Here is a 26,200-nt window from a genome sequence, read left to right on the forward strand (position 1 = left end):
TACCTAGGGACTGAAATAGTAAGTGTGTTTCCATGGTAAACCATGTATACCTGTCTGGACACGCCTCTCTGCTGACTGCTCCTGTGGCTCCTCCCACAGACCCCTGGATAAAGGCGATTGTGTCACTGCTCCTCCCACAGTCCAGGGCAGTCACCCGGCATGGACGTGTTCCATTTTACTGCTAATAAAGGCCTTTCAGTATTTACTCTACTTCCAGTCTTTTGGAGTTATTGATAGTGCATCAGTTTCCCATTTGTCAGGGTACTACATTTGGGGAATCTTATGGTTTTGAAACACCGGGGCTGCCCTGTTTGCATTCCTGATTTGGATACCAACAATGACTATTTTGTAACAGACAAGATTTTATTTTAAAATAATGAAAATTTTAACCTTTTTAATCTTGTGAGGACTTACCATTTGGTCCATTTCTGTCTGGCTTTGCTGGATTTTTGTCCTGACATTACTTAGCACGCTATCCGTGTTTTGGACTCGATCTTCATAACTTAAAATCAACCTTCTAATCTCATCAACAGATTTCCCAATGTTGTTCAGGCGATAAGTCTTGGTGCCCAGCTTATTGTTTAAACTTTTCAGTTCATCGAGATTATTTTCATCATCATCTGTAGAAAGAATTGGATCTTTACTGCCAGGGCTAGATACATTACCTTCTTAAATTTATGTCTCTTGCATGCTCCTACATATGGCAACTCTGCTCTATTAATGTACCATTGTGGTATGGTACTGTACTACAACAATGAGGAAAAGTTCAAGTTAAATCCTTGCCAAGTTACTTGATCTCACCAGACTAGCCATTTAAAAAAAAAATGCTGACCAGCTAAACACATCAAAAACTCAGCCAGCATAGGGAGGAGCCCATGTTTATCTCTATAATAGAAATGGGCGAGAGAGAGTGCAGAGGATCTTCACCAGGATGTTGCCTGGATTGGGGGACATTAGTTATAGGAATAGATTGGATAGGTTGGTAGGTTGAGGGATGATATGATAGAGGTAAGGTTGTTAAAATTTAAAGGGCATAGGCTTAAGGTGAGAGGAAGGAGTTTTGGAAGTAGATATGAAGGGAAAACTTTCCTTACACAGATAGAACTTGATATCTGGAGTTTGCTGACAGAAGAGATGGTGAAATCCAGCATTTATGTTATGTGGCACAGAAGGATCTGGACAATGCAGGCAAATGTGATTAGTGTAGATGGGCAAAAAGATCAGCATGGACATTGATGGTCTGAAGGGCCCTGTTCTAAGCTGTATGGCGTTATGACTCTACAATATTAGATGGGGACAAGGATTTGTTGGTTGAGATGGTTTATATAGCTGACTAACTTGGTGAACCATAAAGTGCAGCCAAGTGAATGAGATACTTTAGGGTAGTCAGTTCAAAAGGAGGAAATGAATCTGTTATATACAATGCAATCAATAAAGTTTGAAGAATTTGATGCATCAAATCAAAATGGGTATTTACTTTCAATCTCTGTAGCCATGGTCATCATTTTGCGGAGGTCTTCTGATGCTTTTCTCATTCTTGCCTCAAAGTCCTTGTCATTCACTGGCCTCCCATTTGTTATCAGTTTTGAGATGAGAATTTCCAGATCTCTGATGACATTCTTGTGTTTCAATATCTGATGGATAGAACAGAGAGGGAAAATAATTCATCTAAAAATTCCAACAATCCATTTGCAAGTACTTCTTATCATCTAAAAGCTCACATTGTGAAATGAGAATCATTCAAAATCTACCTATCTTATCTGTGAATGGATAATAACTGGGCAAAGTCAGAGGCCAACTGGAGAGACAAATATCTCACACTGGTGAAGTTGGAGATGATGAAAGAGGTATTTACAAAGCAGTGCCAGCAAGCAAATCAGAGGCATCTTCTTATCTGATCTGTGGACTAGTAACATGGAGTTAAAACATCCCGAGTGGTCTGCATGCCTTATTTCAAAACTTCTAATTTTAACTAGTTTAACAGAGATCCTACGCAGGCATTTGAAGAGCATGGGTAGAACATTGCACAAAACTAAGCTTTTTATTTGAATGATTTAGATACAAATTAACTTCATGTCAGTCTCTGCCAGCAATTAGAAACAACCAGGAATATAATCTAAATGTAACTTCAGGATTGTATAATGATCAAAGCTTCAGTGTTTAGAACGCATCAGTGAAAATATTAAGCAGTATGGTTGAAATATTGGTCATCAAAGGGCTGGGGAGGTGGATAGAGGCTTATTTGATGGTGGTGATAGTAATAGCTCTTTCCATTCATTTGAAGTTCACATCTGTTATGCCCCTGGCTGTGCAAGCCTTAAATTTTCTGTTAGTAATGTTTATGCCTCATTTTATTTTGCAAGGTATTCTGTTTACCTGATCCACTTGCAATCTTCACCTTTATTCCCCTACACTCAGTGGCTTACAATTGAACACGATTTCAGGAGCACAGGACATCCAAGGGAACACATTATTGAAATCACTAAGTTACAGTCCATGCGTAACAGTTAGAGTCAGCCATTAGGCTCTATAATGAGTCAGCTTATAGCTTGGGAAGTGATGACACTCTCCTGTTAGACTGTTATTAACCTCTGTTTATCTCTGTTTACCACACCCTCTTATCGTGGACACCTTGTGCAATAATGTGCAATAGCACCATCACTTAACTGGTCGGTGTGAATGTGCATCCATTACTGTATAAAATTACAGTAATTCTTGCACTACCATCCTATCAGTGTGAACCTGGGAACCTTATAAATCTTGCCTTTGACTTGTAAATCTTGCACAACTTATTTTTAAGGTAACTTTTAAAAAATTCTTTCTTACTTTTCTTCTAATATTTGTATATCTGTGCACTTGTAATGCTTGTGAGACACTGCAATTTCCTTAGGGATGAATAACTCAGAGGACTACAGGTAATCCTAGTAAGTACATGTTTGGCACAGCATTATGGGCCAAATGGCCTGTATTGTGCTGTAGGTTTTCTATGTTTCTATGTTAAAGTATCTATCTAACTATCTAAAATGACACATCAGAAACTGGTGTGGTCCTGCCTTTGACCAGTTTCCAAAACTGCAAGATAGTGAATCTAATTAACAGAGCCAACTGATGTTTATTGAAATTTACTTTCAAGCAAAATAATATTTGCTATAATCACCTGGCTCAAGAGTCAATGCATTTCCTGGAAGTGATTTTCATGACTGCATTGAACATTGATAATTGACCTTAATGGAATAGCCTAGATGTCATTGAGTCAACACCTATCCATGATAGAAACATTGAGGGGAACAGTGGCAATGTACATGATTGTTAATATATGCTCCAAGATCATACTATCACTTAAATAGTGGTCTTGAATCTATCACACCTTACAAGCTTCTTTATGGTAAAATTGTTTGTTCTATAATAATTATAACATACTGTATATGTCAAATTATGAGTATTTAGTACTTCTAACTTGTATTTTCCTCCTACATTCTAAAGACGAATGGGTTATTAGGGTGTGAGCATGATATGTTGGCACCTGAAATTTGGTGACACTCACTCGCTGCCCTAGCGTATCCTCGGACTGTGTTGGTCATTGTCACAACAATGCATATAACTATACGTTTCAATGTTTTGATGTACATGTGACAAATGAAGCTAATCTAATCTTATTTCTGAATTAAAATAAAATCTTATCACATTAAAATTTCAAAGGTTTACAGAATGATCCTTCACAGTACACGTGGTGTGTATACTGTAAACAGGCTGATGCCTTTAATCTTTAGTTTCCATTTTTGCACTCAAATTTCAATATTGGTTTCCCTATTTTACACAGTCCTTTTTTCAGCAAAACATGCCAGTAAGATCAACACTTAGGCTGGCATTTTCAGAAAGCAATAATTTTTGTCATAAGCCTTGCTCTTAGTCAACGCTATCAAAAGTATTGAATATACAGTAAACAGTATCTTCAAGCTCTTGGAAACTTGAGAGCAGACCCCTACCTTGTCTTTTACTGATAGGTAACAGCCAGGGCAAACCTCACAGCCTGTGGTGCTGTTGTAATAAGAGTTTCCTGCACACTGGTTGCATCGATCTCCAAACACCCCTGGCTTACAACTGCATGTCCCATCACCCCTGCACTGTAAGGACCAAGAACCTCTTGGGTCACAGTTACATGCTGCAAAAGAACATTATTTTTAATTAAGGTCTGTTCCTTCACAATACTTCTCAAAAGTTTAGAGAAAACCCGCAATAATGGAATATGGAAATCAAAGCATAACAAATGTCTCATTCCTTTATTGTAACACAGCTATTTTGTTAATGAAACAGTTAATCTTACATGCAGGCAGCCTCAGTTCAGTCACCCTAATAATTCCATTGACTGTGGGAAGAAGAGCGTTTGCATTTCATACAATATATTGCCTAATGTTGCAAGGGAGAGCACAAAAATGTGGAGAAGTTTGCTTGTGAAGTTTATAACCTTGAGTTTGATTCATTTTCCCAACAGCCATTTGCCCACTCATGGTCTTTCTTACCATCCCCACCAGTATTTTATCTTGATTCCCACTAAACAATTCTTGGCTTTTTCTACAGTTGAGCATATTTAATTGTACTTAAAAGAATATGATTATCACCTTTGAGCAGCCATTTGAAAGTTATCAGGAGGCAAAGGGATTTGATGATACAGTTTGTGAGGAGCTCTGTGGAAGGAGGCAACCTTTCCTCTTTTTAGGTCCTTAACACTTGGTCTCTTAGATTAGTTCTGTGCCTTGTCAACAAATCCCCAGAAGGTTATCTTAAGATGGTTCTTCCCTTTGCAATAGCTAACTGCTAAAAAACGGAGCTCATTCCAAGCTAGTAGGAATGGTTGTCTCACTGGATATCTGCCATGCGTGGATAATACATCACAATCCAGCAATGTAAATAAAGAGAACTTCTAACTGAGCAGCCTTAACTTAGCGACTTGGTTAGAAAAAATTGAATCAAATGAGAGCAAAGCTACTAACCTAAAGTTTTGTACATTCAGTGCATTGAAATTAATTGCATAAAGACAAGTGCATATAAAATTTAAAAGCATTTCTTACGCTTGCACTTCTCCGATGGATTAGAGGCAAGTGCATTTCCATAGAATCCAGGTTTGCACCTCTCGCAGTAATGTCCCGCAGTATTATAGAGACAATTCCGACATTCCCCTGTCCGCTGGTCACAGCTCCCAATTGAATTGGGATCCACGTTATTGTTGCATGCACAAGGCTTGCAGGGTCTGCCTGCTCGCGGGCTTCCAAAGTACCCTTCTTCACACATTTCACAGTGTTTACCTAGGGAAATGGTGCAACTAGATCAAGGAATGAAGATTGCCTGTGTTCGAAACTTGAACTTTGGTGTTCACCAAACACTAGTCAAAGCAAGTTCAAGTACAAGTTTAATTGTCAATCAACCAAACACATGTATGTAGCCAAACAAAGCAGTGTGTATTCAGGGCCAACACAGAGCATATAGCATATATAACATATACATGTAGTTATGATAGCAGAGAGACATACAGTCACAAAAAATTTAGCCCGAGTCCCTGAGTGGTATGGCCTATAAACTGATGATGCATGGGATGTTATGCTAGAGCCATTGTTTCCTGAAATAACCAATTACTTTAATCTGTGTTCTTTTCACATACAGTAGATATGTCGTGTTATGTTAAATTATCAATGCAGAGTGGTTAACCATTTGTAATCTGAATACTAATCTATGAATGGGAAAAGTTAAACTCATCACAATTCTGTGTTAATTTAGTGACTAGGAAAGGATTTGTTAGGTATGATTTTGTTGTCGTGATGGTGAAATTATTTGCTTCATTGTAATTCTCTCTTATGGTGGTAAATCAGGAGGTACTTTGTTTGAATAAATGATGCAATTATTGACAGTGTTATAACAGGGAGATCTAGTATATTCAATACATAAATGGATCTACAGTAATAACTAGCTTCACATAGTGATAATGTCTCAGGAACAAGATTGATGGCAAAACAAAAATATTAATGCCATAGCATTTAGGGAGATATTAAAGCACTTCCAAAGTGTAATCAAAATGCAGTTTATATGGAGCATCTTAAAGGAGGGAAAAAGCAGGACTGGAGAGAATTCTAAAGACAAGGAATTTCAAGATACGGTTGTTAGTCATGGAGCAATTAAATTTGGAGGTATAGAAGAGGATAGAAGCAGGGGAACTCACATCTCTGAGCACATAGCAACAGAGAGAGTGAAATTCTGGAAAGATTTGAATGCAGAAGATGAGACTTGTGTAACTCAGGTGTTAAGTCAGATATTAAGAAAATGATTCGAGTAGAATGCATGGGTCAACAGCACCATGCTAGCTCAGACATGGCTAACCAGAAGCATTAAAAGAGCAATAGCATTCACCAAACACTAGTCAGTCTTAGTCAAAGCAAGTTCAAGTACAAGTTTAATTGTCAATTAATTGTGTATTCAAGTGGAAACTTAAAGTTATGGTGACAATTTCAGCAACAGGTTCAAAACTATCTGCCACAAAGCAACAGGTTCAACATGTCAAGGAAATGGGTAGAGTCAGGGAATCACGATCAGAGTGTGAAAGGAACTCAAGACAATGGATCTAGTTTTCCCAATACTTAGTTAAAGGAAAGGTGATCTCTGTACATCCAATCCTAGATGTTAGTCTGACTATTTGGAGGCTCAGGAGAAGTGATGAGGTAAAGTCTTTATCATCATTGCATGTGTTGAAATCAGTGAAGAAGGATCTGTCATTAGATCACAGAGAACACCAGACTACACCTAGACCGATGGGGCTAGAACAAGAGGAACATGTTCTCAGCCAAACTAAATGATGATTTGAAGTACTGGAGGAGAATGGTGTGGTAAAACATGTCAAAGGTTGTGGATTAGTTGAACACTAATTAAAGCAAAAACTAATTAATGCTGGAGATCTAAAGCAAAAATAAAATGTTGGAAACGCTTAGCAAACAGGCACAAGCTGTTTTTTGTTTGTTTCCAGCATTTATTTTTTGCTTAAGTTAGTATTGCTATACCTGATGCTATAAAAACAGGTAGAAAAACAGATATAAATCAAGTATTACATAGGTTAATTCACTTCTGGATGCAATGAAACATACTTATTTACTGTATCTTCCAAATAAGGTTTTATCTCATTCTCCTTCATCACAGCTGGTCCCTCAGGATGGAGCTTGCATGATTTCGGAGCTAAATGAAGTCTACCTCAGATGACGTAGAGGTGCTTGATGAAGCACTTGATGGAAATGTTGTATACTATCTGCCACACTCACTTGGCCTTTTCGTAGTTGCAATGAAGAATTAATGTTTCCAGCACGTTTACCATTTTCAGCGCTCAAGGGTCAGGAATTGGTGAGGATTTTACAATTTTTTTTTCAGAGAATGTTCCTTTATTGTTTACTGATAATTTCTTGCTATGATGGAGTTCAGAGAACAATGTCTGCTTTGGGAGTCTGGTGTCAGCATAGCCATTTGAGAGTAATTGGGGCACCATTGCTGGGGATGTTAATTACCCAGTCAGTGGATTTGGAAAATACTTTGAGATCATTGATAGTATCTCTACAGTTCTTCTTGGTGCCATGACAGGATCTCTGTACTCCAGTAGACATGCCAGGTTTGATATTATGAACATCTAACACATTTATTCAGTCAGCCGTGATATTTCACTGGAGGTGTCGGTATACTTAATCATTGATTGTGTTCTTAATCTGCCAATGTCTTGTTCTCGACCTTTACTGTTGAGGGAGATGGGCAGGACAGTGCTGTGCAATGGGACAGACGGATAGATGACCCATGTTTATGGATGCTTAGACCAAGGCCCAAGTTGGACAAGTTAACAATAACTTAAGAGCTGGGACTTTGAAAGTATCTTAAATTTACAGCTGGAAATGTTTGCATTTGGAAGATGTTTTAAGAACGTTATACAACACAGCCTGGTATAATGGGTATATTTTCTTAGGACATTCACATACAAGATGGATAATGTTATATGGCTGTGCCACTTATTATAAATGGTTCTGACCTGAGATATATATAACGGTGTCTTTTCTGAAGTACTTTTTGTTGTGCTTCTTTCATGTGCTCTTAAAAAAAAAAGCAACTTTAAGACATTTAAGGTTGATAGATGTAGCCAAAACTTACCCATTGTTTTATCTGGACAGCCCACACATATAACCTCCCTTGTATCTGGTGCCACAGTGCAACCTGTACCTGCAGGACAAGGGCAGACACTACACCCACTTGGTTCAGAAGGATTAAGGTAGTAACCATGTGGGCACTGCTTTCTGGATTGATCATTGGTGTAACAGGAACCTAGAATGCAACAGAAAAATAAATTAACAATTTGTCGACTGGACAAATGGGCATTTTCCCTTTTTTTCCCCAACATGAATTGAACAAACTTCTGTTTAAGGCAACCATCTGACACCAAGGCAGCTGCCTTCCCTTGTTGTTCATTGTTTGTGTTAAATATTTAATTACATTCACACAGTCTTTCATTGATCTGTGTCCCCACTTATTCCAACTAAAATTTAGATATTGGCCCTTTTCCTGCCAACTCAATTCTATAAGAGCTAGAAACATTTTGGATAGATCCTTCCCATCCTGTTTCTGACAGAGTGACAAAGGCATTCTCAATGTTGAGCTTGGCACTTACTAAGTGTTACTCAGTTGTTCTATTGACATCCTTGACAAATTGACCAATGGGAATAAATAATAGTAAAATGACGTCAAATATCATGAAATATTGATCAGTCATTAAAAGTGTACAATGCTTCTTAAAAGATTGTAGGTAAACGTTAGCTTTATTTAATGTCTACTGTTTTACAAATGTAATCTTTATAAAAAGAAAACCAAGAACATTAAGACATTAGCACATTTCAAGTTGATGGATAGAGCTGAATTTTATAAGTGGAGGTCAGCATGCAGTCTCAACAGTTATTGTGTATTTAGCATAAGCAACTGGAAATGAATTTCTGCCCTTGTGTATTTCGGTAACATTCCATAGGAATTTCTCACCCGGTACTCTACTTTCACAAAGTATTAGGAGAGGTGTAGATAAAAGTCTACCATTCCAGAGCCTATCAGCAGACTCACCAGTTTCTGGGTCACAGGTCTCACTGGGGCTTTGACAGTTGCATGGCACACACCGGCTGAAGCTTCCGAGATGATGACGCTCCCTTGTGTAACCTCTTGCACATTTCTCACAGAAACGCCCCTCATGACCTGCTGGACACTTGCACTTCTCTACCCATTGAGCTGGTTTTCCATTGCCAATTCGGGCGGTGTGCAGGACTACATTATCAATGTGGCCAGGACCTAGAATACAAAGTACTTAGTTGATTCTCAGTACCATATTGCTGAACTGTTACATGTTTCAATAGTTTAATAACGCTGAGACAGTGCTATACTTATACTCAACATGCTGACTGCTTGTGAGTGCATTCAGTTGTGCTTTTATAGTGCTCTTACTGAGCAACTTAAAGCGGTACATCTAAAATGCCCTTCTGCATTCAACATTACAAAATAGAAATGAGGAATGCAAAGAACAAACACAAGGAAATCTGCAGATGCTGGAAATTCAAACAACACACACAAAATGCTAGTGGAACACAGCAGGCCAGGCAGCATCTATAAGGAGAAGCACTGTCGACATTTCAGGCCGAGACGTCGACAGTGCTTCTCCTTATAGATGCTGCCTGGCCTGCTGTGTTCCACCAGCATTTTGTGAAGGCAAAGAACAAGAATCCTTGTAACAACACTAATGACCGTGCACGAGTCACTTGATTCCTAAGCTTGGATCATTAAGTGCAGTTTACCTGCACAACCTGAACATGTTGATATTTCAGATTTCCAGAGACCTGGCTTAAACCTAATTGTTGTCCAAGCCCTTCACAGAGGCTGGACAATGATATGTTCAGTTATGGGTCTAGAAGCGTTGAAAGTCATTAGCTGCCTCTTTGCTGCCATCCACAACTCTCAGCAAGATAGTAGGGTGTCTGTAAATCTTAAGCAACTCTCAAAAGATGGAATCCAATACTTGTTAGATTCCTTGAAGGTTGCTGAACCTTCCTCATTTCAACCAGATCTGCTTTATCTGGTAGACAAGTCCATCCATTCCACTAAGGAAACGTCCATTGGTACTTCAGGGGAAATGGAAGGGCTCAAAGCAACTCAGCCTTTATTGGGGAAGTACATGGAGCGGCATAGAAAAGGAGAGGCCCATTATCATGGCTCATTCCTCATCGCTGTGGGCACAATGAAGAGGAAAGTCAGGGATCGCCAGTTACCGAGCAGCAGCAGGAATGGCTGGCTCATTTTGTTTTCTTCTAATCTGGATCAAAGCGAGCGCCATTTGTGCTGACAGCTGAAATTAATGTGCCCAGGAAAAGCAGAAATCTGGTGTAAGGGTTCCTAGTCATACAATCTGGCAATGGATTGCTCAGCAAGGATATCAGAATCAAAGGTACCACGTTTAAGTCAAATTTGCACTTTATCTTCTTTCAACATTGCCATTCCCATTGAAAATATAAGCTTTTCTATGTTAAAGAAGTTGTTAGTATGTTCAGCTTGCCCAAAGATTCCAATTTTTATTGGCTGCTAAGCTTATACATTCAATAAACTGAAAAACGGGGAAAAAAGGATAGAATTATATGAAAAAAACCACAAAAAATGCTGCCAAACGACTTCCATTTTTGATGAAGGGGCATTGATCTGTTACAGGAACTATTTTCCTCTTTGCAGATACTGTCTGAAGTGAATTTTCTGTTTTTATTTCAGATTTAGAGCATCTGCAGCTTTTTAACATATGACACAAATTAGTAAAATGTTGCCTCAGACCTTCAGTGACCCACTTTCAGTCCTGGTGTCCAGTGCCGCCTGTGTGGAGTTTGCATGTTTTCTCTGTGACTATGTGGGATTTCACCTGATTTTCTTGCTTCCTCCCACATCTAAGGAATGTGCAGATGGTAGATTAATGGGCCATTATAAACTGCCCCTGGTATGAAAGGGAGTGGCAAAATCTGGGAGTAGATGAGTTGAAGGTGGTGAAGAATAAAGCAGGGTTAATACCTAATGGTTGTCGCAAAGAAGCGGGCCTAAACAACTATGATTTTATGGCTTAAAAATAAAAATAAAATAAAATGCCTATAACATTGGCTTGTGCTAATGCTTTTTTTTTTGCTGCTTCAATATCTTTGACATCTGATTGAAGTTAATTAGTAGCTGAGAAAATATCCACTGAAGGTATCCAAACTGGTCCAAGTATCAGCACGGGAACAATTGATTGGGACCATATGCCTGAGTATAATAGCTGTGATTTGGTATTAATCTGTTGACAGATGAACACAAATACTGATTGATGCTTCAAACATTTTTACATCTGCTTCACATATTCACCTAGACCTTTGAACATATTTTGGTTGTACTTTGATGAACTGATTTGCTTTTCAATATTGTGTTTCCGACATTTAATTTACCCCAGCTCAAGGGAGCTTTACATGGACTTACTCCGCTGGGTGTAGGTACCGCGGATTTTGATGGCCCTGAGATCACTGAGCACCCGCTGGAACTCAAAAGAGGTTATAAATGGCTTCCATCCATACTCCAGACCCTCATGGAGCCTACAGAAACAAAAGGAAATTATCTAAGGTAGTCAGATAGTCTTACGTTATTTGGTTAATAAACAAAATATCATCAGCAAAATTTTACAATCATTTAGGACAGTCATGACTCTTAATAACAAATAAACAGTAAATGGTTTTTTCTATCAATTCTTTAAACATTACTACAAAGTTAGTTATATGGCCACTGTAAGAGCTACCTTCTGTTAACATACTGTGGACTTAATGATAGTTGTCCCCATTCAGTCCCAATAAGCACTGTGCCTCAGTTCACAAGAGGGGTATTCACTGGGAATTATAGATGGTGCTCATTGTGGTGGAGGTGATTTGGTCTGGTTTTATTTAATCAGGGTTGGGCAAGAATTATTCATCAACTGACCTTTGAAATACTTGTTATCCTAATATCTTTTATATCTACCTGTAATTATATGTCTGCTTGCTTGTGGATGGCATCGGATTGTTTTGTGCGTTCACTTGTGCAGTTAGTGTCTGACTGGCTCCTTCCAGGATCAGGTCTTCCACTGATGGGTAGGCACCATCCCTTTCCAAGTAGAATGTGAAGGAGAGATTTTGCCCATAACTCAACATCTGATTTCCAAGGAACTTGGCTGAAGATGGAAAGAAGTGAAAAATGAGAAATGATCTTTACAACCTACATAATAGCAAGCTGAAACAGGTCTTAAAATTGGTTCTATTTTCAGTTCATAGTTATAAAAAATTCAGTTTTCAAATTATTTTTCTTATGGCATTTATTGCGGAACAGGAGAAACAGAGAGCCGTCCCACACTTGATCGCTGTTTTCAGTTACCAGCTGGTGAAGTTACAACTGGGTTGTGCACCATTAGGAAAATGCTGTTCTTACCTGTAGAGGCTAAAGGGTAGCCTTTCAAAGGGAGACCAACTCCCACCTGATTGTTAAGACCTACACAGCACCCTTTTGCTAATGTGCAGCAGCCTGCAGCTACCCAAGAGATCGGGGTAGGAATGGTCAATATGGCCACTCAGACTGGCTCCATCTGTCAGTAAAATCATGTCTGTGCCGATCTCAGCAACCCCACATTCCTTGCAACCCATGATTCCCCAGTAGTCCAATAAACTGTCTGTCTCAGTCAGCAACTCTATGTTCAGCTTTCTGGGGTAGAAAATTAGAGAGATTCATAATTCTGAGGGAATTCCTCTGCCCCTCTGACTTAAATGGACAAGCCAATATTCTGAAACTTAATTCTATATTATTCCCTTTCACATAAAAAATCTCACATAGATGTGTTATTTATCTTCAGCTAAGAATGTAAGAAACAAAATCAGTATCAGAAACAAATTGTGTCAGCTGTCATGGTCAAAATACTGATTAACATTACTAGTAGCAAAAGTGGAAATCCACCCTCTCTACATGTTTGGTAAAGTATTGACAATTAGAGTTACGGGCTCTTGTGACTTTGCAAAATTTAAAGTTGCTGATTCCTCAAGGGAGCTCAAAATAAATCAAAAAAGTAAAAGTGTTTGAGTAAGAGAACACAACGTTGAATGATAAGAGCATTCTAAGTGCTGAGTTACTGCATGCAAATTCAGATGGGCGGTTTATCAAAGCATGCATCGTATAAATGAACCAGAATTAACAAATTACACAAAGTGCCTGTAATTGCTCTCATCTCACCTGGAGCAACAAAGTATACTGGGTATCCATCCTCAGCCTGAACAATGATGTCACGAGATGATGATGATCTCATGAGAGGGAGATCAGAACCCCAGCGTTGCTGTGCTTTCCAGTTTTCAGTACCTGTGTACAAACCAAGGCTGGTAAATTACAAGCTCTTTGTAATTTTAATGACAGTTAATTATGTCTTTTTCAGCAATGTCCCAGTTTAGCTGAAATCAGTAAATTAAACATTAATATTAAACTGTACAAGGAAATTATGCAAGCAATCACAGCACAAGTATTGGACATATAATAGGAGCCGTTCTCTTCAGTTACGTAATGGAGAATGTGCAGTGTGTATTCACTAGTCACATGACATAACCTGACAGTCAGGAATTTCTAATCTTTACCATTTGCAATAAGAAATTATTTTTGGTATTTTATCACCCCTTGTCATGGTTGTATTATCGTGCTTATCAAATTTCTTCACTAACGTGACTTTGGGCGTATGTGAACTGGCTGCAGGAGCTTAGATTATGACTGTGGGGATACAATACAGCAACCATGGGGCTACAATACAACATTCAGAATGCAATCTACAACCGAGTGAGCATGAAAATCAGGTGAACACAGTGGTGGGTTGTGAAGTGTGTTGATAGTGATGATAATTGGTCCTGATTTGGTGGTTTGAGATTATGCTAATGTATTGGCCTACTTACTGCAGCATTTCATAATGGTGGAATGGCTATAAATATACTGCAGCTTGGGCCTTGCCGATGAGCTGGTCCTGTATGGTGCCATGGGTCGGGCAGAGTGAGAGGGGCCTGTGTACACCTAGATAAGTATCTTAATTATTGCTCTTCTGTCTTAATAAACAAAGTTTTGTAGTGCTAAGTGCATAATTGGAACTTGCGTCTTTCTTCCTTACCAAACCGATGCCACATTTTTTGGTGTAACGTAACAACAGTACACTCCTTTTCTGAAATATTTCAAGCTGGAGTAACAATGTTATGACAAAGTGATATGTTAATACATTGACAACTTCCATAACATTACAAGATTAGCTTTTGAATCCACTTCCTCTAAAATAGAAAACTACTTTTGGTTCAGGTGAGAATTTAAATGGCTCAAATGGGCACTTGGATCATTATCTTTAACACCTGCTGTACTGTGATTTCTTATCAAAGGATCTCACTGTTAACTGTCTTGCATTTCCTTACACTATTACAAGTTAGTTTTGTACAAAACTTCCAATAGTTATTCCCCAACCCTACAGCCCGAAGGTGGGCACATTCCAACTTGACTCCTCCTGTCATCTCAATGGCTCCGTAGACGCTAGCTGCATTCCAGAAACTCTGCTCTTGGACAATGAATGTTTGTAGGCCAGCTGAGCAAAGTGAACGTGAGCTCTCAAAGCAGGAAGCCCAGGCCAACATATTCCAAACTGTCAACACAGAAATCATTCGAATAATCTTTTCATTTTTGACTACTCAACCGTTTATTCCATACACAGGCTTGACTTTACCTTTGAGTCCACCAAAGGTGCTGACTCGTGTCCTCACTTTATTCTTAACGATAACTAAAATTCTAGCAGGATTAGTTGTTGAGTGCTACCTCAGCAATTTACAACACCTAGTTCATTACAGTAGGTGCCACGGTACCTGAATCAAAGGTGGAGGTGATGTCAGCCTCTTGGTAACCATCATCCACTTTGCAGTTCGATGAATGCCCAAAGCAGAAACATGCTGAACAGCCCATGGGGTTTTCTGGATGAAGATTGTAATAACCAAACTTGCAACTGTGGGGAAGAAAAGAATCATTTGGAATACATTCCTCGTTGCTTTATTTACATGGTACTGACATTCCTTTGAGATATAGCACTGCTCAACAGCACTTCCAAATCAGGCAGAGACCTATCAAATGTTGAAAGATCCACCTAATTCATGCAAATGATCCCTGTTGTAAAATAACATCCAAGACCAGGGATTAATTTTTACTGCGCATTTTTGCTCAATATTTTGTTGAAAAATAAAATGGAAAACTAATGGTTTTAATCAAATAGCAATAAAAATAACTATAAAGGTTAACTAATATGTTTAATAAACTTTTTATACAACTTGTATATTTTAATAGCTTCAGGTATAGGACCATAGGTAGGGAGGGTCAGAAGATGTTGTCAAAGAATTATGCCGATGAAGTAACTAACAGTGCTAGATTTGCTACTTTACCAATATGACTTAAGGACAGTTACATTTGCTAATGTTAAACAATTATAGTGTAAAAGCATCTGTAGTTGCACGAACATCTTCTAATGGAGACACAGGAAACTGCAGATGCTGCAATCTGGAGCAACAAACAATCTGCTGGATAAAGTTGGAGGTTGAGCTGGATTGGGCATGAGGGGCACGTGGAAGGAGAGAAATTGATGATGTCTTGGGCATGGACTGAAAGTGGAATGGGAAGATAGCCAGTGATGAGACAGAAACCAAATTAGTGAGGGATGGACCAGGGATAGGGGTGATTGAAAGATGACAGACAGACCGAGTCAGGTAGGGAAGGGGCAGCAGGGAAGCTGGGAGTCAGCAGCAGATGGATGATAGATGGAGGCAAGACTGAAGGGCTGATAAAACCTAGTGAGGGGGAGGGTAAATGTGGTTTTAGCTATAAAGATAATAACAGGAACATACATTCAGTATCTGATAACAGGAGAGTGATAAGAAGAAGTATTAAGAGGGAGATGAAAGGCTGATGAAACCAGAACAAGATGGAGGAGACTGGGCAATGAGAGGCAGAGGGAGAAATGTATGAGTAGTAGGTTGGAACTGAGAGGAGTATGAAAACAGGTGAGGGGAGGCTTGAGGGACTGGCATGTGGGAAAGGAGATGAAAATAGAGGACTGGAGGATCAGATGAGAGAGAGAGAGAGGGTTTGGGGGAGAGGGAGGAGCACACCACAGACAAGTCTAATCTGAATTTGAAATGATCAATGTTCACATCATTGGGCTATGACCACCCATGTGGAATATGACCTCACTCTGGCAATGAGGGTGAAGCTGAGGACAGGTCAGTGTAGGAATGGGAAGGGGAACAGAAACTGCATTCAACTCAAGCTTGGGATGGCCCTCGCAGAGAGAGCATAGATGCTCTGTGAATTGTCCGTGGCAGTTAGCGCAATAGCTTTACTATACCAGCAATCGCTGATCAGGGTTTGATTCCCGCCACCGCTTGTAAGGAGTGTGTATGCTCTCCCTTTGACCACATAGGTTTTCTCCAGATGCTCCGGCTTCCTCCCACTTTCCAAATATATACGCTTCGGGCTGCAGAGTTGTGGGCATGCAATGTTGGCACCTGAAGCATGGTATAACTTGTAGCCTGCTCCCAGCACAATCCTCAAACTGTGATGGCCATTGACACAAAGTGACACATCTCAATGTTTCAATATACGTGTGACAAATAAAGCTAATCTTTATCTTTAAAGCAAGCCCCTCATCTGCCCTTGGACCCACATCAGGAGCATTGAATGCAGTGGGTAAAGTTGGAGGAGCTGCACATGAATCTTTGCCTCATTTGGAAGAACTGTCTAGGTCTATGGATGGTGGTGACAGAGGAGCTGCAAGAGTAAGTGTTATACCTCCAGTAGATGCAGGGGTTTATCTCAGAGGGCAGGGAGAGGTGAGTGGGCCACAGAGTCAAGGAAGGACTGGTTCCTACAGAAGGTGGAAATGGGTGGTGGTGGGATCTTGCTGTAGGTGGTGAGAACAGTAAAGGATTTGGAGGCCAGGGGGATGGTAAGTGAGCACTAGGGGCACTTTAACACTGTTGCATTTGCAGGGAGCTATGGTGAGAGCAGAAATCTGAAAAATAGAAATACGAGAGAGAACTCTTCCTAATGGTGAAGTTATTTGAACCACTTACCGATTACAGTTGGACCCTTCAACATTATATTTACAGCTGCATTCTCCCATTTCAGCATCACAGATTCTTGTAACACCCGCCATATTGCAAGTACAGCGCCTGCCATCAAAAACACAGTTTATTAATTCTGGGAGAACTGGGTGTCATGCAATGATTAGCCTAGATGGGACACTGAGTTTTGTCCTGCTACTTTCCACCAACCCTGCTCTGGAAGTACTATTTCTCAGCTAATGCTAAAACCTTTATATTTCTGTGTATAGAGGTGCTGGCAGTATATTATTACAAGGAAATCTGGCTGGTGTAACACAGTGATTGTGCATGGTGTGATGTAGTGTGTTCTTTTATATAGGTCTTTGATGAGTTCACAAAATAGTATATTGCTAAAGTATTAGCAGAACACTTCACGGACCAGAGAGTGCTGAATGTTTTTGACTCCATGCGCCACTCTCATATAAGTTGCATGTAAATATGTGGATAATATAGCTCTTACTTGACCCAGATAACTTATCCTAACCCACATGTCCTCCTTCCCATCTGACTGATCGTATTTGTTAATCAACTGTTTGGTGTTTGGGCCTGTGGTATGATGTATAGTCTGGAGAACATTGTTATAAAACGGGCATAAAAACAATGAAAAGGTTGTTGCCTAAACCCATTAAGATGAAAAATTCACATTGCAAAGAGAGATTCAAATCTTTTCATCAAGGTTGCATAGTTAATGGATGAACTAATGGAGGATTTCACAATTGTGTAGGGTTTGGAAATGGATTGTGTGCACTGATGATATGATGGCACAAAGTAAAGATCATCAAAAACCAGAAGAAAGGCTAAAAAGCATTCTTTGCACACTCTATGGTTAAAATGTAGGATTTTCCACCACAAATCTTTGTTTAAGCAAAGCCCATAAATTGTTTTAAAAGGGAACTAGACAGTTGCTTATAAAGGAATGGAAGTGGGAGCAATTCCAAAAAGATTAGGATGTGAATGGAGAGTTACAAAAACATTGATTAACCTTGCTGCAAGAGGTGGATTGCTTTAGTTATCTGGCATACTGCAGAAGGTTAAAAGTGCAAAAGATTAAATAATAAGAAACATCAGATGTTGCAAATTGTTCAAAAGGCAGAAAACAATACCAACGAACAGCAGACCTGATTTACCTCTGAACAGGGGAAAGGCAGATTTATATTTCAATTATAGAAGTAATAAATGGTGTGCCTCTAAAACAATGGCTTGCCTTCTACCTTTACAAATACTAACTTCCCAGTTTCATTTTTGTTGTTATGCATTAAAAACGCAGTACATGTTATCTTTCATCGCAGTTGAAAACACATGCCATGCAGGAGGAGGTGACGGTTCACCTACCTGCAGCCAGTGCTGGATAATGCGTAAAACCCAGGCTGGCACTTGTCACACTTGTCTCCAATCACCCCTTCTGCTTTGCACCTGCAGCGGCCATATTCATCACAGCTACCTCCAGTGGAACCTGAGAGAAACAGAAAGCATCAAAACAAAACCACTTCACAGTCAGTTCTTGTTAACTTCACTCAGTTGAGTGCACTTTTAGCTTTACTTAAAAGCATTTAGGTTCAAATTCCATCCCACGATTTTAAAATCACAAAGGGTGTTGATCCCTGACAACACTGGCAAACTGTGTGCTGCACTGGCAGGGATGATGCCATTTAGGTAGTATATTAATGCAGACAATTGATTATCACTTAAGCATGGTAAAGGTGGCTAGTTCACAGCTGATCAACCAACATTGATATTTTGGTCACTTACAAGATGCCTTTGCATTTCCATGCAACAGGTCAAAACGTGGCACATTGTGAAGCATTAACAGATGTCTCAACACTGAAGCAGAGCCTGTACCATGGTTCCGAGTAATACGAGCATATGCACACAACAATGAGTTGTTTACTATCTATTCTTTTTCTTCAGGATTTTTGCAAACTCTCTTCTGTCCTCGAGGATGACTTGAAGAAGCTATTGCCTTGTAATACTAAACCCACCTTGATCAATTACCCTTTCTTTATGAAAGATAAAATTAGAGTTTAGTCATCGGCAACTGAGATTTAAACATCACTTTAAGGTAATTTTATCGATTTTGTACAGGAACTGGTTTCTCTTTTCTGCTGTTTGCTACCAAATGAAAGATTACAGTGTTGGGCTGTGGCAGTCTACGCAATTTCTCAAGATTCTGCTACACAGGGGGCACAAGTAGTTTCAGTGAAAGTCAATTATGCACAAAAAAACAAAGCAAGGGAACTCAGAGAGTCAGAGAACATCTGCAAAGGGAAAAGGACAGTCTTGGTCCTTCATCTGGTCTTGACCTGAAAAGTTAACTGTCCATTACCCTCTACAGATGCTCCCTGATCTGCTGACTTCCTCCAGCAGTGTGTTTTGTGTGCTAGATGCCAGCATCTTCAGACCCTACATTGTCAAATGACGACAGTGCATGGTGTCTGCTGGTCACTGACAAATCTGTCAAGTATTTTTCCATTCAATTTTGTAAACTTTTCTTGTCAGGTGAAGAATTGACATGAAATTGGAACAGTGTCTCCTTTTTGTTGTGTTGCATGGTATATAATGCATAGACTGAACACTCAAACCCTAGAAGGAGTCTATCTAAGGCAAGTATGGCTTATTCTTTTTGCTGGTGTTGTTATTGGCTTACATGTGTGCAAAATTAAATGGCAGCTCTCCACAGCCTCCAATTTGTAGCTGCTTAAAGTTAGATCACATTTACCACTTTTAGATTTACTAAATAACAAATCTTTGGACTAATTATATTTCTTTTTCCTCTTGCACAGAAACAAAATGATTTAATTTAAAGCAAAATGGCACAAGGAAGCAGGGGACAGCAGACCACAACAAAGTGGCTCCATGAATCTGTCATCAGGTCTCCTGTGAAAGCTTTCTAAATGGTGCTGTTTATCTGTGCTCATTATATCAGATGATTCTCACCAATCATCCATGGAAATTGATATCAGATATGAAAAGAGGAAAGTCCACTGCAGAGATCACTCACCAAGATTGGAATGGTCATTTAATCTAAAGTAAAAATGCCTCAAGGTTCCATCTTGATCTGATTACTATCGACCCTTAATCCATTGGATTGTAGGCAAATGATTTCACTGTACTCTCTCCCATAACTTCACAAACTTACCCAGTAAATTGCATTGGCAGGGCTGACAGTGTCCACCTTGTGTTGCATAGTAATTCTCCTTACATTTCTCGCAGTGTATTCCCTCAGAGTTACCAACACAGTTTACACAGCGTGTACCACTTCCGGTCTGCTGATGGAGTTTAGGATCCCACACACATTGTCTGGCCCTGCGGTTACAGTTGCAGGCTGTGGAAAGACAATATATAGCTCAAACAAAAATACCTATTAATGTCAATTGCAGCAGCACCATTTGAAAACAATTTATTTTTCACTCATATTTAATGCTGCACTGACCCATTAAATTGTCTGCCGATCAATAGTACTTGCTCATAGCTGCATTAACAATGCAATTCACCTGATTGATTAAAAACATTCCGTACTTCATGGGTTTGTTTTAATCATTGTTCCTTTTATTGTTTTAATTGCTCGTCAACCATTTTAGTCATTTAACTGCACAAAGCAACAGCTGTAGTAGTCTGCCTGTCTAGACCCTCAACCTCACTGTGCTGCGAAATGATCCAGGACAAATAATTACGTTGTATGTTTAATTTAGCATGATGTTTAAGAATGCTAAAATTGTAGCAAAGTACAAACGAAGAAGATTCACAAGGGAAATGGATTTAAACGGATTATATCAATAGGGAAACACAGCATGACCACAGAACTCCTGGGGGGCATTTTGTATTGTCGCTGAGGGCCGCCTCACACAGTTAGAATGGCTTGGCAACAAACCAACCAGACTTTCACATATCATAGCCCTCAAATAACTGCAGAACTCACTAACAAACTTGGAACTATTTATGACAGACGACTTCTAAATTAAAATAGAAACATTGCAACCAAGAGGATTTAATTTTAGAAATTACCATTTCTTTTACACCACTCCCCTGCGTTTTCCTTATAGGAAACTATCCTTAAGTCCATATGAAAAGAAAGTAAAATAGCTTGATAATTAATGGGTTTTTAATAAATTGCCTGCGTAAGAAATGCAATTGAACATTAATTTCATGTTACTCAGTCTGTTAAGGCCGTGTGATAAGGCGCAAGACAAATGCAAGCATTTGCTCTATGGACCTGGTGTCTAACAGAAGGAGATAGATTTGGTTTTTAAGCTTAATTTATTCACATTTATATAATGATTTTTGGCTCACTTTAGTTTTGATCCTTCAGTGGTTATTACCTAGACATTCTTGCTTGGTGTCTGTCACTAGCAAACCAGCAGTACAACATCTGCAATGGAGCTTTGGGCTATTTTTGTTCTTGAAATAACTGGCTTCCATTACAAAATGTAATGAGATGAGTTAGCCTGACCTTTCAGGTTAAAGACTCTTTAACACAGATTATTAAAAATACAATTTACATCAGCAGCATTCAAAATACTTTCACTGATCCCATCAAAGATGGAAGTGCCACAAGGTGGCCCTGTTTCTCTTTTCAATTTGGAAGCAAATCCTCTGCTCTCACTATAAAGTATATTATCTACACTGTCTTCCACTCCATCCCAATTATGTGAGATCACCTGTCTCCCAACAGCATGCAGACACCTACTGTTAGATGCAGGTGTAGAATGTAAATTAGATCATGTTTGAAGCGAGACGAAAATATCACACTCACACAGATTCTGCACCAACATACAAATTCACATGTCCTGAATGTTTATCGGAGAGGGTTGGGTAGCGACTGCAGAGGACCCCCCCTTCCTGCCCCCATAATTAAACCCACTACCCCCATCATGGTCAGGTAGACCTTATTTCCCAGCTGAGTGGAATCGTTCACATCTTTCAATGTCGTTCAGGAAGCACCAGTCATTATCATCATGCTCCATCATCCATAAACGCATCTGAATAAAGAGCTGCCTAGAACTGGCATGTGGGCAAGGAGAGGCACTTCCCAATAGGACAAGCAGATGAAAGAAACACCAAAAGAACAGGGCACTGCAGGCGATGCTGCTGCACTGCTCCAGTCAATAATGTCCTCAGGTTATTAACAAGGCCTTTCCCTTTAGATTAAATGTCAATAGCGATTCCTACACTGCAGTCAGGAAGAGAAATACAAGGTAGTTTCACTCCTCTAGCCGGAACTTTATTGTGTCACCTGGCCCTAGCCTTCAGTCTTTCCCTTCAGCCTTTCTACCTTTATTATGCTTCTGAAAACCTTTAACTGAGCTTTTGGTCTTTTCTCTCTGTGTGAGTGGAGATGGAATTTTGTCTGATAATATTGCTGTGAAGTTCCCTACACTCTACATTAGGTCATTGGGCGACACAGTGACCCTGACCTCCGGAACTTCCCATGCAGAGGTCCCTGTGATCAAGTGTCCTTCTTTCTTCCCATATCCCAAAGTGCTTTGTTGCTAAGGTAATTGGCTACTCGGAATTACTCCTTGCGTTGGTGGGTGGAAAAAGTCTCATAGTTCACAGGAAAATATCTGGGGAAACGGGTCTGATGGAATTGCTCTCTCAGTAAACCACGTGCTTCCTCTGATCTCGCAATGCAACATGGAAATGCAGCATGAATGGAAATTGTTCTGAGCTGTTGGTTCAGCACAGCTGATCTACGGTGAAGTTTGGTACCTTCCACGTTATTAAATGTTCTGTGAAACTCTATATTGTGAATGCCTAACACTGACAGTGTGGGTTGAAAGTTCCACTGCACTATGTGATACCACCTCAAAACTTAAATGCTGGCCATCAGTTTCCTCTGCACAAAAGGACACTTGACACAGTCCCATTACTCAGTATAAGTGATGAATGCCAAAAAGTATTGCAGTGGATGGCTGTAACTCAGATAATATCTTGTCTTCTGAGAGACTATTTTGCAATTAACTACTATCAGTCAAAGAGCTCCACTTAGACTGGCCGTAAAAAACACAGCTTTTAAAGTAAACCCACATCATGGAATTAGGAGAGAAATACTATGAAGTGTTCTCCCCTACACACACCGAGCATACCCTGAATCATTAGAATTAACTTTGCAGCGCCAGCAGAGTTATACCTTGGAATGTTCTTTTACACTTCCAACTAAGATTCTTTAACAGTTAAAATTAGCCACTTGGTCCAACTAGTTAATTGTTAATCAGTGTCATAGCTGTGTAAGTGACTTAAAATGGAACAACGTTTCACTGCATCTCCGGCATCAAAGAGTAATTTACTATGCTCCTAGGTCAGGATGAGGAGGAAGTTTCCATTAATAGCTCATTTGTCCCTTTCCTAAACAGTATCAGGACCAAACTATTTTTCAACCTCTTCATCTCATTACTTGTTCACAAGTAATATCTATTTCCTTAAATCTTTTTTTTTTGGTTGTGGACATCTTGAGCAGGGCCAGAATTTATTTCCCATCTCAAATTGCCATTGAGAAGCTGGGAAGGAGCTACTGCCTTGAACTGCTGTAGTCTTTGTGCTGAGGGTGCTTGCATTGTTCTGGGTCTGAAAGCATTGTGATTTGGTGGACAACGTGCAGGTTCTGGTATTTCCATACCTCTGATGTGTGCATCTAAAAAGACATCTGTTAATAATTGACAGATCTGGCTTCCTCCAATAGTTAAATCTAGAGCACTAGGCGAAGTGCTACTCTAAACTTTAGAAGTTACCTTTGTTTTGTGTTATAATGCTAAAACAGAATTAACGTATCTCATGCTTTGTATATCCTTCAAGTTCATCACTATTATTCCTTCAAAGCTCAGTGTCTGAATATTATCATATTTCAACTGACTTGAATGTAGTCAGTGATCCAACATTTCATTGAAGTTCAGGCATGCAGAGATTATTGATTATTTCAGTGAGGCATGAGACAAGGACATCATATCACATAGTACAAATTCATGATTGAGAAATCAGTTCATCAAATGCACACACACACTCATTCACAAGTGACGTTCATTTCTCATGGTGATCTAATTGATCAGCTTCACTCTTCACATATATAGATGACTACTGCCTATATCATGGGCAAATAGCCTGCTTATTTGGAATTCAAGATAGAGCTGCATGTAAACAGAGTAATCTAGTTTGGCTCAGACTTGCAGGATGTAACTCCTAGTATGTCTCTTCACTATAAACTTCATAAATTTGAGTCTAGTTGTTCAGAAACCAGTGTCTTAAAATTTCCCCTAAATTAACAGTTTAACTAAGAAAAGCCGGAACTTGAGCAGCACACACGGAGTGTTGGAGGAACTCAGCAAGCCAGGCAGCATCTATGGAGGGGAATAGACAATCCATGTTTTGGGCTGAGACCCTTCATCAGGACTGGGAAGGAAGGGGGCAGAAGTCAAAATTGGGAAGGGGTGAAGTGAAGGAGTACAAGCTCGCAGGTGATAGGTGAGACCCGGTGAATGGGAAGGTGTGTGGGTGGGAGGGGCAATGAAGTGAGAAGCTAGGAGGTGGTAGGTGAAAGAGATAAAAGTGCTGAAGAAGAAGGAATCTGATAGGAAAGGACAGTGGACGGTGGGAGAAAGGGAAGGATGAGTGGAACTAGAGGGAGGTGGTGGGCCAGCCAGGAGAAGCAAAGGAGTGAAAGGGTAAGCAGAATAGAGAATGGAAAAAGAGAGGAGAAAGGAGGGGGAGAGATTACCGGATGCTGGAGAAATTGATGTTCATGCCATCAGGTTGGAGGCTATCCAGACAGAATATGAGGTGTTGTTCCTCCAACCCGAGTGTGGCCTCATCATGGCAGTAGAGGAGGCCGTGGGTTGACATGTGGGAATGGAATGGGAAGTCAAATTGAAATGGTTGGCCACCAGGAGACCCTGCCTTTTGTAGCAAAAAGAGAGAAGGTGTACAACTGGGCAGTCCAATTCCCTGGTCTTCCTTGGACCCTATAAGCTGTTACTTCTTCAAATGACCCATGAGTGCCCACTGTCTGTTAAAATCTTTGCCCTAGAACTGATTGGTTTACCCCTTGTTCTTTTTGAAACACTGCTATAATGTGACCAATCTGCTGACACCTGCCCTGAATCCAGAGAGAAATAATAAACTGCAATCAGATCCTGCACTAGTCATCTAAAACACTGAACATTAGAACACAGTGCATACCCTTTGGTTCACATGCTGCTCATTTATTTTTTAATAATAGCCTGGATTTCATTTGGTTTTATATCTCCATTTTCGAGGATGATAAACTCTTAATTCCTTTGTTACTACATTTATCCTGTCCAATATCACACACTGATTTGCCTTGATTACAATTTTGGCACCAAGCTTCACTTTCTATAGCCATACTGATACCACTGTTGCCCTCCAGAGATATGTCCTTGGTCCCCTCCTATTTATCATCTGCATATTGCCACCCAATTATCCTTCAATTAAATACTAGATAGACTGAAGCCATTGTCCATTCCCCAACCACTGTCACTCTCAGAGTAACTGTCAGAAAGCAAACCTGACCACTGTCATATTTTAGCCTGAAATGAGATTTGGGCCTTCACTCTATTCCATGAATGAGACTCTTAATTCCAATTCTTTTGCCTAACTCTGATCCAGCACAGTAAATTTAGAGCTGTACCTCTTTGTTATTGCCTTTAGCTATCCCAATGCACAACTGCCAGCCTTCATCATTTTACTCTGTACACTTGAGCTCTACTGTTCATATCCAAATGCACACCATCTCCTGTTCACCTATCACCAGGGTGCTTTCTGGCCTATCAGTTAAAATGTGCTGAGTTCTATCATTTCTAACATAGTTTTCAATTCCCTACATTGTCTCTCCCTTACTTCCCTTTTCTAAGGTCCTGTCCGACTCTCTCTAACTCTGTGTACTTTTCACTCAGAATCAGAATCGGAACTGGGCTTATTATCGTTTTCTTATATGGCATGAAATTTCTTGTTCTGCAGTTGCAGTGCAG

General features: G+C 39.7%; 1 protein-coding gene across 1 annotated transcript in view; it reads right to left on the reverse strand.

Annotated features, from left to right (window-relative positions):
- Positions 1 to 26,200, reverse strand: part of LOC132401596 (laminin subunit gamma-1-like) — a 50,035-nt gene that overhangs the window by 11,443 nt on the left and 12,392 nt on the right. The window contains exons 2-14 of the mRNA XM_059983616.1: positions 20,362 to 20,547; positions 18,558 to 18,678; positions 17,196 to 17,294; positions 14,943 to 15,079; positions 13,300 to 13,422; positions 12,064 to 12,253; positions 11,533 to 11,645; positions 9,121 to 9,342; positions 8,167 to 8,337; positions 5,070 to 5,303; positions 3,987 to 4,162; positions 1,478 to 1,634; positions 415 to 620 (exon numbers count right to left, since the gene is read on the reverse strand). Of these exons, the coding sequence (XP_059839599.1) occupies positions 415 to 620; positions 1,478 to 1,634; positions 3,987 to 4,162; positions 5,070 to 5,303; positions 8,167 to 8,337; positions 9,121 to 9,342; positions 11,533 to 11,645; positions 12,064 to 12,253; positions 13,300 to 13,422; positions 14,943 to 15,079; positions 17,196 to 17,294; positions 18,558 to 18,678; positions 20,362 to 20,547 (2,135 nt within the window). The remainder of the gene's footprint in view (positions 1 to 414; positions 621 to 1,477; positions 1,635 to 3,986; positions 4,163 to 5,069; positions 5,304 to 8,166; positions 8,338 to 9,120; positions 9,343 to 11,532; positions 11,646 to 12,063; positions 12,254 to 13,299; positions 13,423 to 14,942; positions 15,080 to 17,195; positions 17,295 to 18,557; positions 18,679 to 20,361; positions 20,548 to 26,200) is intronic.

Source organism: Hypanus sabinus, chromosome 11 (genome assembly GCF_030144855.1).
Source record: "Hypanus sabinus isolate sHypSab1 chromosome 11, sHypSab1.hap1, whole genome shotgun sequence".
NCBI classification, from domain to species: Eukaryota; Metazoa; Chordata; class Chondrichthyes; order Myliobatiformes; family Dasyatidae; genus Hypanus; species Hypanus sabinus.